Source organism: Microtus oregoni, unplaced genomic scaffold (genome assembly GCF_018167655.1).
Source record: "Microtus oregoni isolate MIOR12 unplaced genomic scaffold, Mior012 000007F_ref0000211, whole genome shotgun sequence".
Lineage (NCBI taxonomy): Eukaryota > Metazoa > Chordata > Mammalia > Rodentia > Cricetidae > Microtus > Microtus oregoni.
This window is the reverse complement of record NW_024543066.1, coordinates 31988617-32004866: the sequence shown is the minus strand read 5'-3', so window position 1 is coordinate 32004866 and position 16250 is coordinate 31988617. Positions and strand designations below refer to the sequence as shown.

The 16250-nt window shown below is 43.9% G+C and overlaps 1 protein-coding gene across 1 annotated transcript in view; it reads right to left on the bottom strand.

The window, feature by feature from the left end:
- Col19a1 (collagen type XIX alpha 1 chain) overlaps positions 1-16250 on the bottom strand; it is a 307873-nt gene that overhangs the window by 56628 nt on the left and 234995 nt on the right. The window contains exons 16-21 of the mRNA XM_041655913.1: positions 10402-10443; positions 5643-5705; positions 3812-3847; positions 2179-2214; positions 2029-2082; positions 1271-1324 (exon numbers count right to left, since the gene is read on the bottom strand). Of these exons, the coding sequence (XP_041511847.1) occupies positions 1271-1324; positions 2029-2082; positions 2179-2214; positions 3812-3847; positions 5643-5705; positions 10402-10443 (285 nt within the window). The remainder of the gene's footprint in view (positions 1-1270; positions 1325-2028; positions 2083-2178; positions 2215-3811; positions 3848-5642; positions 5706-10401; positions 10444-16250) is intronic.

Here is a 16250-nt window from a genome sequence, read left to right as displayed (position 1 = left end):
CTCTATAAGGTAATGCTGATTTGGCCTAACGGGAAATGTTATTTGAAAATACGTGGCTTGTTGTCTCAAGTGAAGTCAACAGCTATAATGGGAATGGGAAAAGAACTGAAATGTTACACCTAAGAGGAGGGAGGGTGATGGTTGGTGGCATTGCAACCCAACTTAAGTAGTCAAGATACTTTTATTATGTTTAACCACAAAACCACAGTGACTCTTTTCCTTTTGATTTTATTCTTTTTGTTGTTGCTATTGTTCCTAGACAGTTTAGTCTAACCGGAGGATTTTGTGGTTAATCTTGTGTTATCAATATTTTCTCTTTTTATGGTGTCTTTCAAAGGGTTATCTCAGATGTGGTCCAAAATTGGCTTGTAGGAAGAATAAAAAACAACAAACTTTCCCTAGGCTAATAGTGGTGATGCATGCCTTTAATCCCAGCACTGGGGAGGCAGAAGTAGGTGGATTTCTGAATTCAAGGCCCTTGTCTACAGAGAGAGTTCTAGGATGGTCAGGGCTATATAGAGAAACCCTGTCTCCAATAAACAAACAAACAAAACCTTTGCCCTTTGGATTGGTTGTTCAAATTAGCAAGCACACTATGATGCTAACCAGGAGACTCCAGGAGGCTCAGGCCATAAGCATTGGAGCAGGGAAAGAATTCATGGACTGCTCCCAAGATGATAGAAAAGGAGCCATCTCAAGTCTGCCTACCTAGAATCCTAGTCATGGACAGAGAAAGAGTCACTGTGAGCTGAGGCCAGGAATTTTCTCCATTTTGATCTAGTATCTGATTGTAAGCTCTCAATTCATATGGGGAGCCCAGGATATTATCCAAGGGGTAGAAATCTGGGGGGAATAGATGAAAAAAATGCTTCCAAAGAGCATGAGGGTTTGTCTGTGTGAGAGAGAGACGGGGGGGGGGGGGGGCGGAGAGAGCCCACTACAGTGACTTTATTTCACAGAACACTGGAAATGCTTGCTGTCTTTCTTGATTTTATCTTATTTCCTCGGATATTTCTACTTTCCTCTATTCTACAGTAGTATTGACTATGACAATTGAGTTAACCTGAGTTTCAAAGATTGGATTATTAGGCTCCATCCCAAAGGACTTCCCAGTAGCAACCCCCCACCCCCGACATCAGAAGTGACATTCTGGGTGGTGGCGGTGACCCATGTTTTTAGGAAATGTAGTATAATTCAGCTCATTGATATGTTCTTTACGACAAATCCTAATCTCAATTTCATCTCAAAATATTGAAGATACTATACATACAACATCTCCTGGTGGTCCTCTGGGCCCCATGGAACCTGCAGGTCCTTGCTGACCCTAAAATAGAAGATAATCGATGCTTTAACTCTGCATGAAAATAGATTGTATCTGAGTGTTGGTGAAATACCTTGTGCCCTTGACAGGGTAGAGACGGACTTCTCAGCACCCCACCTTTGTGTCCAGTACTGACACATGCTCTGAGCTTAGCTAGACAGTTCTGAGATGCTTCATTTAATGGGTCTGCTCTTATCAGCAGGTGATAACCAGGTAACTGGCCTCATGCACTGCTAGGAACATTCTCTGAGAGTCTCTCTCCCACCTCCCCCAACTGCTTTTTCTTAAGACACTCCTGCAGAATTTCCTCTGGGGAATGCAAACATCTCAGGGATGCATAATTTTAGTGTAGAAGCAGAGCCTGAATCCTTCCTCTCCCTGTCAAGAACGTGGCACAGGGTCATAGATTTAACTGATATTGTTTACTCTGAAAGCTTTTGTGGATGCCATTGTGAACTGCCATTGCTCTTAAAAAGGATTTTGAAGTCCCACTGTATAGCAAAAGGCCTAGCTTCTGTGCCTGTAACAAATGCAGCCAGTGGTGCGGTGGGGAGGGAGGTCACCATGGAAACGAGATAAAATCTCTGAGAACATCTGTGAAGAAAATGAATGGCATGCCAAGGCCTTTGTGCATACAGGATGGCTGTAATTCCCACATTATTTCCCAATAGTGACTCCTTATACACCTTAATATGTGAAGTACATACCTTTAGCCCTGGGCTCCCTGTTAGACCAGGGGGACCAGCATCTCCAGGTTCCCCCTAAATGCAAGAGTGGAAAGGAAAGTTAGATGTTACTATTATTTTCAGCATCTCATGAAGGCTGCAAAGGTGAATGAAGAAATGCGGGGGTATTACCTTCATTCCCTGTGGTCCTAAAAGGCCGGGCTCTCCCTGTAAATAAAAGAGTTGCCATATGGTTCATTGCTGAATCCAGATAGGGTTGGACATCTTGATACTTTAACTGACTTTCTATCTGTTAGCATACAACAAAGTGGACATTGTGGAAGCAATGTAGTCCAGCAATGCTCACCCTAAGACCAGATCCAGAACCCTTATTGTCAGGAAGTAACAAAACTCCTCATTTCATTTCTTTACTTGGGACAGCACATACGGTAGTTTGGATGTATTTGACCCCCATAAGCTCATGGAGAGTGGCACTTTTAGGAAGTGTGACCCTTGTCGGAGGAGGTGGGAGGACACAATCCAGACTTGAGGATGCAGGGCACACCTTTAATCTGAGCCACACCTTCTGTTGGAAATGTGTCACTGGGGGTGGGTGGGCTTTGAGGGCTTTTTCTTAGGCTTCACTCAGTGTGACAATCAGTGGACTTCCTGTTGCCTCTGAGTCAAGATGTAGGACTCTCAGCTCCAGCACCACCTCTGCCTGAATGCTACCATGCTCTCTGTGATGAAGGACTGAAACTCTGAACTATAAGCGAGCCCCCACCCTAAATATTTTCTTCATAAGGATAGCTGTGGTCATGATGTCTCCTCACAGAAATAGAAACCTAACTAAGACATCATGGCATGTTAGCAATGAGCCATTCTCCACCAATAGTCAACCTCAGATGAGAGGCAGGATAGAATAGGTTAAGTTCAAAAGAGTGTGTGCTGGTAATCCTACTTCCAGGTGCTTAATAAAAAGAGAAAAATTGTATGAAATAGCACAATCTTTGCTTATTTTCCATGCCTCACTTGAAAGTTCAATCCTTTGCCTTTAACAAAAAATTTAAAAACCTGTACTCACTGTTTTAGTTTTATAGTTTAGATATTCTTCTACTTCTTCTCCCTCCCTCCCTCCCTCCCTCCCTCCCTCCTTCCTTTCTTCCTTTCTTTTCCCCTGAGACAGGATTTCTGCCTTGGCTGTTCTGAAACTCCCTCTGTAGACTAGGTCAGCCTTGGCCATTAACTCACAGAAATCCGCCTGCCTCTGACTCCAGAACGTTGGGATTAAAGGCATGTGCCACCACTACCTGCCAGTTTAGATACTCTTAATTGATGACTTTTATGACATTGAAGTATAACCACTAATAGCAGTAGGCTACAAAAACCAAACCAAACCAAACCAAAACCCTGAATAGGGCTGGTGAGGTGACTAAGAGAGTGAAGGCAGTTGCCCCTGAGCCTGAAGACATGAATTCAGTCCTCAGGACCCACGTGATGGAAGGAGAGAGCAGACTCCCACAAGCTATCTTCTGATCATCATATACGTACCAAGGCATGCATACAAAATGTGGTACACACGTACCATCCCCGTAAAATAAATGTAAAATAAAAATACAAAAGAAAGCCTTCCTAACCCAAATCAAATGTAAAAGTGTTACCACAAGATAGCATTGACCAAGCATTAAAAACAATAGTAAAAAACAGCAGAAGAGAGTACAAGCTTCAGGAACTTAGTCTATCAAATCAATTAGGAGCCGAACCACAAAAGGGAGAGAGAATCAAAGAAATAGAAAACCCAAGGCAGCACTGAACAGCTACTTACTCTATCTCCCTTTTCACCTCTGGTTAAAGGCTCCCCCTAGGAGAATGGGCAGAAACCAGAATCAATTATAAACACTTAGAAATCAACTCTGACAGGGGTAAGTGAGAATGACTTTACAGATTCCTCCACATTCCCAAACGAGCACAGAGTTAATCATTTTAATACCATTTAGGGGCTCCCAACAGCAGTCAAATTGAAATGCTGCCCTAAGCTAAACCTTCCTATTCTGAAATGAAGACGCACACACAAGCATCCTTAGCTATCAAGAAGTTGCTATTATTATATCCATCTACAGTAGAAGAAACTGAGGCACAGATTGGCCACAATTCTTCAGGCTCACTTCCTCTCCAGTGGTGACTGAGAAGTTTGCATGTGCCTAAGGATGAAGCCATAGGATCTGGATGAGCTTGGTGGCTGAGTGTGGGGGCGAGAAACAAGCACCTCTTCTAAATGAACCAAGCTGCCCTCTAGTGCATGCCGGGGGCTAACTTTTCTCATGTTAAAGCCATAGATATGTTACCTGGTGTAATCACACAAACTGTGATCTATGTAACGTAATGTCATTTTTTGTTATGGGTTACTTTTTACATGTTAGATCAGGGCCTTGTTTATAGTCTTACTTTGCATATTTTCATCCTAAAATTATGTGTTCAACTACTAAGGCATTCATGGTGGGCCACTTTGTTTCCACCTTTGCTTGTAACCTTGATATCTACATTGAATTCCCCACTCCCTGGGGCTTAATCCAGGCCAGTGCCTTATGGAACTGAATCCTAAATTTTCTCATCTTACTTTTTTGTTTGGAGATTAGGTTTCACTAAGTTGCCCAGTTAGCACCTGAACTCTGTATCCTAGGATAGCTTTCAACTTGTGGTCCTCCTACCTTATCCCCCTGAATAGCTGGGATAACAGGCCTGTGCCTCCAGGCCTGGTTCAAAGTCTACATTGATTGGTGTTGTTTGTAGGAATCTGGTTGACTGAGGTTTCCAATTTAATCTCATCTCCTCTGAATACTAACTGGGAGTAGCCATTTGAAGTTTTTGAGCCCCCTTTTCCTTATCTATAAAATTGTGAATTTTAACTAGATCCTTCTGTATACATATTTTAGAGCTCTGATACATAGCACATACCATCATATGCTAAACGCATGAACATTGCTACTAGCTAGTCAGGCTTGCCAGATGGTTGAGTTCCAGGTTCAAGAACACACACACACAGACACATACACTAAAAGTTGAAACTGGATTTTGTAACTAGGCTTCTGTTATTTCTTAGGTGGTCCTATCTGAATACAAATGAGGTGATGGAGTTTTCTTTTCTTCTTTTTTCCCCACGCGAGGAAAAGTTTTCAAAAAAAGCAGCCACAGCGATATTGGAAGGCGGCTGTGCGAAGTCACTGTGATCTCACAGAAACCAGGAAGGAAAATAACTTCAGAGGTGTGCTGAGAGCAATTGTTTGAGCAGAGAGAGAAGCGTTTTCAATTTTTAAGACAAATTTGTACCAGTCTTGATATATTGATTGTGTTTCTCACTTCAGATACGGTGTTCAGTCATCTCCAGGCAACTTAAATGGTTTGAGTGTCTGGGTTCTGGAACCAGCCTAACCTATGTGCAGAATGGGCTTCCTCAGGGGACTTTTTATATGAGTTACATGAGTTAATATATAAAAGATCTGGTGCCTGGCATGGTGTGTACTTGCTTCAGAATCTGATCTACACGGCTGTTCAGACTGTTAGAAGTAAAGGGCCATGGAATTGCTGCTGGGAAAAGACTTTTAATTCTTCATCTGTTTTTTTCTTTCTCCCTCTGTTCTCAAGGATAAAATACTTACGGGTTCTCCTTTCTGTCCTTTAGGGCCAACAGACCCTGGAAATCCTGGCATCCCAGAGTCACCCTGTCGAGACAAAACAGAAGAGAGATACCGCCTGAGTGAAGAGAAATTCTCCCTTCAGCCTCAGAATCCAGCGGCCTGGGTCCAGGGCCTCGGTGAAGCTCCATACCTAGGCAGTCTGTTTGCCTAATAAGGAGTCTTTGCCCTCCTCCATGCCGTAGGTCTTCCAGAAGTCCGTAACATTTTATTAGGACATTTAAAATTAATGCGGAACAATGTTAATTATTTTTCAAGGACAGGACACATAGAGGAGAAAAGAATTACAGTTTTGTTCTGGTGTAGCTAAAACATTATTTACTTAATTTTGCCTTTAAATGACACAACAGTCTGCTCCTGTTTTCTTTTCAGGACTAATTTCTTATTTTGAGTGGGGTGGGGGGAGTCAGTGATCGCAGAGAGAGAAATGAGTCTGCCCCAGCATTTCCCCATGCTATGTGGATGACTGGCTGGATACAAAGAGATCACTCTCATGGATATGGTGACAGCAGCAGCTTAGAAATGTCTAAGATGCCCTGGTCAAAAGTGTTGAAGAGGGATTTGTATGTGGCATGGAAAGAGGACTTTCAGTTGGAGAGAGTGACCCTCGTCGGGGCAGAACATGCTCTTAACTGCTGAGCCATCTTTCTAGCCCTGATATATGATGCATCCTAGCAGAAATAGAAAAACAAAATGCATCTTGTATATCCCTGGCAGTACTTTACCACATTGTAGGTGGTATGTCTTATTCCTAAAACCATCCCCGTGTGGGCTGGCGGAGTCCACCATGAGACAAGTGGCTACAGCTTCCCACCAGCAGGAGGCTCCGGCGGGTTACCAGCAGTGCCGGGCGCCGGCTCCAGAGTCCGGCACCCGAGCGGAGGCAAAGTTCCCATCAGCGGGAAGCCACGCGGCAGAATTCCCATGCAGCGGGCGCATGTGAGCAGACCCATGGACACAAAAAGTAGCCATAACAGCATTTATTAAAAGGGAGAAAGGGGGAGAGAGAGAGAGAGACAGAGAGAGACAGAGAGAGAGAGAGAGAGAGAGAGAGAGAAGGAGAAGAAGGAGGGAGGGAGGGAGAGAGGGAGGGAGGGAGGGAGGGAGGGAGGAGGAGGAGGAGGAGGAGGAGGAGGAGGAGGAGGAGGAGGAGGAGGAGGAGGAGGAGGAGAGAGACCAAGCCCACACCGGGAGAGAGCAAAAGAGGAAGATGGCGAGTGGAGGTCAGAGGTAAAAAAGGAGTGGGCGTGGCTAGGGCAGGGACCGAAAGAATAACAGTATGTGATTTCTAGAGAGAGTAAATCATGTTCGATATAGGAAGATAGAGAAGGCAGTGAGCACTTACGGCACCAGTGTGTAAGTAACTGGTTTGGAAAACTCTAAACTGACCTCCGTGTCACTCAGCAGGTTTGTGCTATAACATCCCCAGAACATAGTCATAAAAGAAGCATACACCTGACAATTCGACTCATCTCGTTTACCAGAAGTAAGCAAGTGTAGGGGCTAGGAATAACTTAAAAACGCACATCTGCTCAGAATAACAAAGGATGGGTGGAAGAATGAAGGTCGGGGTTAAGATGCTGTGATGTTTGAACCGAGGTAGGCAGAGCACCAGTGACGGACAGCAGAGGGACCGAACAAAGCCTGCGCTCTGCCCTCCCTGGGTGGGGTTGGCCTTGGCTAAACCATAGGAACACATCTTGCACATGAAATCTCGCAAATGTTTAGGTCTAATATTAGACACATGTGGGTTCTTTTCATGCTTGAAATGCATTGCAGTGGCTTATCGCAGTAGATATGAGTGGAAAGGCAGCGATGAATTTGTGGAGCCTCAGAAGACCGTCTTCCAGCCCGACGGTTCTGATGCTGCTTAGAAGGTCATGTGCTGTTGTTTGTGCCACATTCTGCTCCAGGAGAAAGCTGCCGTTTTCCCAGGAGTCCTTGCTCTGCCACGTTGTCCCACAGTCATTTGTACCGACCAAATAGATGCAAATACATGACCCTCCACCCCACTTTGGGGTGTGCAAAGCCATAGAAGACAAGGCACTAAGAATGGCAATAGCTCATAGCAAAAAAGAGCTAAATGAGGCCTTATGAGCAGAAGGCACAAACAAAGAAGAAAAACGATGTTTATTAAGAGACCAGTTTGCTTCCAGGTGAGTTCATCTCATTAGATCTTAATCCTAGCATCAGTTCTTCCTGTAGATGATGCCTACTGTACAGATGGGGACACCGATGTTTGGGGCAATGAGGTGGCTTCCCAAGGTAACACAGCAGCCAACGCCATAGTCAACGTCTGATCCCAAAGCTGATGCTCCTCCCACCCCTCAGTGGTTCCCAACCCTGAGGGCATGTCACAATCATCTCACATGTGTTTAAGTAACAGAAATACTGGTCTCGGAGTCCCTGTGTGTGAGGCCTCAGAGCAGGCATCTGTTTTCCTCATCCTCTCCCAGGGGGTCTATGTACAATCAGAATTCAGAGCCCCTGGCCACATTGCAAGCATAGTCAGAGACCCACACTAAGGCGTTTACATTTTCACTGTGGAAAACACAACTTTAAAAAGCCAAGAGATGGATCCAGAATAGACAGGAAGTGGAAGTGCAGGTTGAGTTGACTTCCTTCTTCCCGCAGTTGCTACACTAGGGTTTCCCTTTTTACTCGATGCATGGTTTATTGGCAGTGGCGCTCCTTCATGATGGGTAATTTAAAAAACCCTTCTGTTGGTGCACCGGTACGAGGCTCAATGACAAGTTCCCTGTAGACTCTTCTATATCATTTATTTGGGTAGGGTGACAGGACAGATATGCCACCAACTTTTCCTGACTCCCCATTAGATTCTGAAGCAATTAGAAGAGATTCCAAGTGGTGGAAACTGTCCCTGGAGTTTGAGATACACCTGTTTTCCAGAATCAAGTTTCTCATCAGCGAGGTCTTAAGAATTTCGAAGTGACATGTGCTTGCCAACGAGGAGGGCGACGCAGAAGCCAGCTGTTTGGTTTCAAGAAATGAATCATTTAAATGCTTTAAGAGTGTCGCACCCCCTTCTCCACACAGCTGTGCCACGTGACAAGCTTTGTGCCCTGTTGACCCCGCAGCCTACGTCTGTCCAATAGTGATGTCTTGCAATGGAATGCCTTCGCGAGGATGGGATGGCACTACAAGCTGTTGACTCACAGGAAATAGTGTTGTTCGAAACCCAAGACACTGGAGTGACTTGGATTGCTATGGAATCATTCTCAAATCGTTTTCAGAGTGTTCATGTTTTATTTATGTATTCTGCAGGCTTTTCCTTTTGAATGGCCAGTCTATAAGGAATGTACGGTTCCTGCTGAGAGGATCTCTTAGCGACACTTCCAGGAGAGAGACTCGCCATCTTTTGAATAGATTGTGCTGATTTGGAAGACACAGACGTCCTATTTCTTGGTCTCATGTCACAGTATCATGCCCTCAATCAAGAGAACTTTTACAGGGCGAATGAATGAAGGCAGTTCTCACAGGCCATCTGCCTGCAGAATATAATATTTTTCAAACCTTCATATTCCTGTCTGCAGATTTAATGGGCTTTTTTTTTTTTCTCTGACCATGCGTCTTTGACTGTGTCCACACTCACAGTCCAAGGTCATCACGGCTTTACAATCAGATGGGAGTGGAGTGATATTTTCCGTCGGAAAGTTAATCTGCCATCTTCACAAATGATAAAACCAGGCTTCCGTGTGCGAGCAATGAAAAGGCAATGGAAGCACACTGGTGTTTGAACTTGAAAGCTGTTTCTGAAATAATTGCTTGGCTGGACTACTACTGGGCATGATGAACCCTCACGAAAACAAAACAAAATAATCCCTCGGCAGCCTCTGTTTTAAGAACAGAAAACCAGTGAGATTGAGCCATAGGCATTTTGCCATTTGGATCTTCCTTCAGATGGTTTTGGCTGCCTGCAAGGATTCCTGACCATTCTTTTTTTTTTTAATTTTTTTTCTCGTCTAATTCTTTTATTTTAATTTTTTTAAATTTATTTATTTATTAAAGATGCCTGCCTCCTCCTCACCACCACCTCCCATTTCCCTTCCCCTCCCCCATCAAATCCCCCTCCCTCATCAGCCCAAAGAGCAATCAGGGTTCCCTGCCCTGTGGGAAGTCCAAGGACCACCCACCTCCATCCAGGTCTAGTAAAGTGAGCATCCAAACTGCCTAGGCTCCCACAAAGCCAGTACGTGCAGTAGGATCAAAAACCCATTGCCTTTGTTCTTGAGTTCTCAGTAGTCCTCATTGTCCGCTATGTTCAGCGAGTCCGGTTTTATCCCATGTTTTTTCAGACCCGGGCCAGCTGGCCTTGGTGAGTTCCTGATAGAACATCCCCATTGTCTTAAAGGTGTTTTATTTTTATTTATTTATTATTATTATTATTATTATTATTATTATTATTATTATTATTATTATTATTATTATTATTATATACAGAGCTAGTTCCAGGACAGGCTCCAAAGCCACAGAGAAACCCTGTCTCGAAAAAGCCAAAAAAAAAAAAAAAAAAAAAGGTGTTTTCTCTTGACAGATCTCCTGCCTTGTAGCCCAGCCCTGCTCAGCAGCGCCCCCAAGGGGCAGCATCCAGCTGCTAGTCAGCAGTCAGGGGAGGTGTGCCTGCTCACAGGGACTGCTGCCCCCTGTAGGTGAAAGAGTTTAATGGTTTTGGAAACAACAAAAACAAAAAACCTGACATTACCTTTTCTCCTTTTGGGCCACCAGCTTCGTGTTCACCAGTTCCCTGGGGAAACAAACAAACAAACAAAAAAGTCCAGTTGTTTTTAATGCATTCAGTCTTTAAAAGCAGCTAGCCAAATGTTAGTACTTCATGTTTTATGTATTCTGTGTAACACTTCGGCAGACATTTTTGTCATTCTCATTCTTTATTCCTGTTAATGTAATGAATATTCAATCTTGTTAAAATACCGCTAAATAAATATCTCCAGCGCCGGAGACCCCGTTTGTTCTTTCCTGGTGATCTCTACAGGGGAAACATCACAACTCAAGGGCCTGACTCCCTTCTCCATATGCGTACCAGCCAAACTCAAGTTGCTGTCTGACGCTCCTGCTTTTTCTATCGCAAATATTTATTGCCTTAATTTGACTCTGCTCACCCTGGGAGGATGATTGTGCTTGTCAGCATGCAGAAAAGGTTAAATATAAATTGCTAAGAAACACTTAGGCCTCAGAACCCCCTGGGTGTTGAGAGACAGAGACCATTATTAAAGACCGGAAGAGGACAGACAGGCTCTCATTAGTGAATTTCAACAAGTGTGGTCCAGAAATCCTCCACCGAAAATTTAAGCTGTGCAGAACCTGTAACTGGACACCTCAGAACTGCAGCCAGGTGACCCCGGCCTTTGCCTAGCACCAAATATTGACCAGTCAGGACTCCCCTAATCTGCACAGTAGAGACAGAAAACTGAAAATGACATGTGCATGTGGCTCGTGCTAACCTCCCAGACCCCAGCGCTGACCGGTTATGAATGTCCCCTTTCCTGCAGAAGGAATTGCAGGCTGGGAAGCATAGTAAGTCACCCTGCTGGGATCAGGACTTCTCCGAAGTAGGGTCCTGCCTATCACTGCCTTGGTGGCTACTGGTTCTTCTGTTACAGGGCATACTGACTGCTCTTATGATGGTTTAATGAATAAACCTAATTCTCTTCTTCTCTGGTTTAGAGTGAATTTGTCTGTTGATCACCAATATGCCCCGTGTGTGCCGTGCCTCTGCCTTCTCAAAAAATGCTATCATTGCTGTTATATGAAAATGGACAGTTTATGTAAGCTGTAGCTGAAGTTGGCCAAATTCTTCAAACGTTTTATCTTGCCTTGGTCAGTCCACCTGTTCTATCTTCTGCAGACACAACAGAAAACACTGTTACCACCAGAGACTTGCTTCCCATTCTTGAACAACTTTTCCAAGATCTAAATGGCCTCAGTGTTCCCAGCAGCCCGGGTAATTGATGCAGTACTAACTTCAGACACACTTTCTCTGACTCTAGCTTCCCTGCTCTTAGAGCATCTACTGTAGGAAACTTGTGCTCTCATGGTTTGAAGAATTCCTGTCCTGGGCTTACTGTGATCTCTGAGTGGAACCTGAGCTGCCCCTGTCCCTCTTTGGGCTCCCTCTTCTGATCTTTATCTCTGTCTCGGGCTTTTTTCCTTCTCTCCCCATCTAACTGTAGAAGGTTGCTCTTCCTTCAGACTTGGCTCTTGGTTAGGGTATTGTTTAGACAAACAGAAGTTCATAAGCCTATCATGTCTCTTCTTCTCTCTGTTTTAGACTTATGTATCTAATTCTAGAAGCAATTCATACTCAAAAAATTAAAATATAGAATGAGAACCATGCACACATACATATGAGAAGAAAAGACGGGGTGACACGAACTTTAACACTGATTAATCCAGAAGTAGAGGAATGACAGTGACTGTCTTCACAAAGTATTCCTGAATAGCTTTTAAAAAATATTAATTTTACTTTATGATTGAAAAATAATTAGGGGATGAGAGCTGCACTTATCCCTCTTGTCTACAGAAGCTAGCCCGTTAAATCTTGTATTGTCTTATATCCCCTTTCCCCTTTTTCTGAGACAGGCTCTCATGTGGCTTAGACAGTGACTTAGTAAGCTTAAGTGGCCTTAAACTTACCATGTAGCCATGCCTGGCCCCGAACTCCTGATTCTCCTGTCTTGACCTTTCTAGTGCTGGGATTATAGGCACGGGCCACCATGCATGCCTTCATCAGTTTTTTTTTTTCTTGTCCCTGTTGGCCATCTGGTCTAGCCTCCCTAATCTACACAGAAGCAAACTCCAGATAGTTCCTGAAAACACTAGTCACTTTGACATGGTGTCAGTCACTGTTCCTAAAACATCAGCATGTCCCCCTAGCTGTACTTTTGCTTGGATATTTTCAGGGATGCTGGAATGTGCTTTTGTCTTTACACATGACCTTTAGATTTTGAAGCTCCAGGTGCATGGAGCACAGGGCAGAAGAGCATGGAGTATCTCTGGTGAGGGTTTATCCTGGTGTATGCCAGCAAACTCCAGGGTACCATACCATAGCTGAGGTAGTTTGGATATAGTAATTTCCCTGTAGCCTCAAGTCATACTGTTCTAATAGTATTCCCAAATTTTGATTTTCTGATGGCTTTAGTCTAGAAAGTCATCAAGATCATCAGAACACGGTATACTTGTTTTACTCTGTAACCAGGTCAAGAAATCCAGTTATTCCTTGGGAAAGTGGAGGAAACCATGCATTTAATCTTGACTGTCATCTTGATGAGATTTAGAATCACCATGGAAACTGATCTCTGGGAATGTCTGTGTAGGGGTAATCTAGACTAGGGAAACTGAGGTGGGAAGACCCACCCTGAATATGGGTGAGACCATCCCATAGGGCTGAGGTTCTGGACTGAATAGAAAGGAGAAAGTGAGCTGAGAACCGGTATCCATCTCTTGCTGCTTCTTGGGGGCTGCTGCAATGGGACCTGCTGCCTCGAGCTGTTACTGCTGTGACCTCCCTGTCATCTACCTGCCAGCCCCAGAAAACCCTCCTTTCCTTAATTGCTTCTCTCAGGCATTTTGTCACAGCAGCAAGACAAGCAACTAATTCAGGAAATTAGGATTTAAAGTTTAGTTTTTAAAAAAACTCTTTAGGGACCAGAAGGGTTGACACCAAGGAAGGCTTTGTTTTATATATCCTTGTTAGATTTAATTCTGTGTTTGAAAAGACCTTGGAGTCTGTTTTTGGACAAGAGTTTTCCGTCCTTTGTAGTCTGTGAACATCAGTGCGAAGTTATACTTTGATACACGGAAGGGAAATAGATGATTTTGCTATCATTTGTTTTGGATCAACTGCTTGGAGAAGGGAACACTGGGATTGGTTGCTGGGAGGTATTGCATCAATCTCCAACAGCTCAAACTGAGCCTCATGATGGCACAAGATGATATTACTGGGCATTTTCAATGTCGATCTTTGAAAACATATCAGATGTATGCCGCACTAGTACTCAGCGCTCAGTCTACATAGAGAGCACTCCACTTCCGTGTACGGAGCTCAATGCTCAGTCTACATAGAGAGCATTCAACTTCCGTCTACGGAGCTCAGTGCTCAGTCTGCATAGAGAGCACTCCACTTCCCTGTACGGAGCTCAGTGCTCAGTCTGCATTAAGAGCACTCCACTTCCGTCTACGGAGCTCATGACTTTAAAAGGTGATGGAACCTATCTAAAGGTGACTAAAATTTCCAGAGATAAAGACAATGAAGAACAGCGTGCCTTGGTAGTGAGCAGACTTTCCTTCGGAGGACAAGGGAGTTGATGTTGCTTGCAACCAACCCAACAGGATAAGAGCAACTGTCTGAAAATGATTTCTGTCAGATGAGGGAAATTTACTCTCTTTTCCATCATTGCACATGAGAACACACATGTAATCCTTCCAACTTCACCCTCCAGTGAATCGCTCTCATTTTCCTCTCTCTTCTCCCTTTTTCCTATTATTTTTGATTTGTGCTGTGAAGGGAGAGGTTTCTTAGGCCCGTGGTTCTCCTTTGGGTGCGACAGGGAAATGCAAGCGCAGGCTGCTGGAATGAGGAACAAGCCATCAGTCTTTTAGTCTGGAGCAGGGAGGGGACATGTTTGAGGAGTGTGCTTGCTGCCCGCCCTCCCCTGAGCAGCTGCCTCAGCAGAATCTGGGCTGTGCACCAGCCATAGCTCCTGCCAGAGGGAGAGCTGAGGTCCAGGACTCGACGCAGGCGTCACATAAATCAATGCCAATTTAAAAGGGAAGATTGTTTTAACCTTGGAGTGTCACTTTATATGTCTCAATACATGGTCCATTATTTAATCTCAGCTCCTCCTCCTCCACTCTGCTCATTTGTTATAGCCAGACCATCAGGCGTGCAACAAACTGCAAAACGCAACAACCTTACTATCCCAGACCAGATGGGGGTGTCAGGGGCAGTGCCGAGAGAAAAATGCATCTGGCTCATCACAGCACACTTGGCCCTTTGCTTTGTGAAGAAGACACGGTGACAATACAAAAATAGCATTCCTGAGTTCGAGACCAGCCTGGTCTACAAGAGCTAGTTCCAGGACAGGCTCCAAAACCACAGAGAAACCCTGTCTCGAAAAACCAAAAAAAAAAAAAAAAAAAAAAAAAATAGCATTCCGTGTGGGTCACGGGGGAGGGGCTCCCTATCGATCCTTGTGGGACCTCAGCGTAGGCGCCCCATCTACTCTCTTGAGGAAACAGAATAAACTGTTTAATAAGCTACCTCCCAACAATCACAATAGACATAAACACTTCTGACTCAAAAGGGTTCTGTTGCGTTATTTCGGGGAAAAAGCAGCTTTGGTTCCTCTCCCTGTACTCTCATCTTCCAGCCCCAAAGTCACATGCAGAGCACACGTGAACTAACGTGAAGCTCAGCTCGTAGTAGCGACGATAGTAACGGAGGTTCTTTTAGGAGAGACAACAGCTGAGCTCCAGGTACCGGTGTGCAACTCTCAAAGCTCCCCACTCAGCTGCTAAGCTCAGTTCCCCTTAAAGCAAGTATAACTTTAAAGTCTGAAAATTAACGTTTTCAACTTCAGTCTCTAAAGTACAAAGGTTCCATATATTTTCATTTAAGGGCAAAGCGACTCATCAGCAAGAAAAAGTATATCTAGAACTAGTGTTGGGAGACCTGGAAAGACCCAAGCCTTAAAAGTTTCGCAAAAGTTAGCAAAAATTTAAGCAGCTGAGCAGCGACTTGGTACATCTGTACTGATGGGGAGAGGGACAGATTATAGCACCTCAACTCTTCTAGCTGACTTGTGACATCAACTTATTCTCATTATTTTGAAGCTTTTATTGTAAGTCCTATTTTATAACAGTAGAGGTCATTACAAGTGTCCTTACGCTGATTCAATTTAGATACCCTTCAGGCTTACATTGTTTTTTTAAAACTTGCCAGCTTATGTTTAAAAAAAAAGTTGGTATCAATTTAGTTAAGATATTTAATAGTCGGGAAACACTTTAACCATCCTAACATAGCACTCCCTGGAAAATCTAAGATTCAAGACTGGATCATGATCTTAAAATTATCAAGAGCCAACAGAGTGCTTACATGTTTGATTTTAAATTTGTCAATTATGGATTTCCCAGGCCTTTCCATTAAATTTAATTTGGCGAACAAAAGACTGAGATTTTTAAATTAATCAATTTGTCCTTGGAAAGCAATGAAAAGGTAGTTTTGAGCACCAGGTGTCTTCAAGACTTGATTTGGGAGCTTGAAGAATAGAAAGAACACTAGCTCCTCTGGCAGAAGGCCAAAGTTCAATTCCCAGCACCCGTACAGTGTGGCTCACAACTATTTGAAACTCTGTTTACAAGGTATCTGACACCTTCTTCTGGCCTCTGTGGGCACCAGACATGTGTGTTACACACACACACACACACACACACACACACACACACACACACACAGAAAAATAAGTAAATCCTGAAAAAAAAGACTTGATTTGGAATACAGGTTCTTGGAAATGTGTGAACAAAGGTGCAGTATTG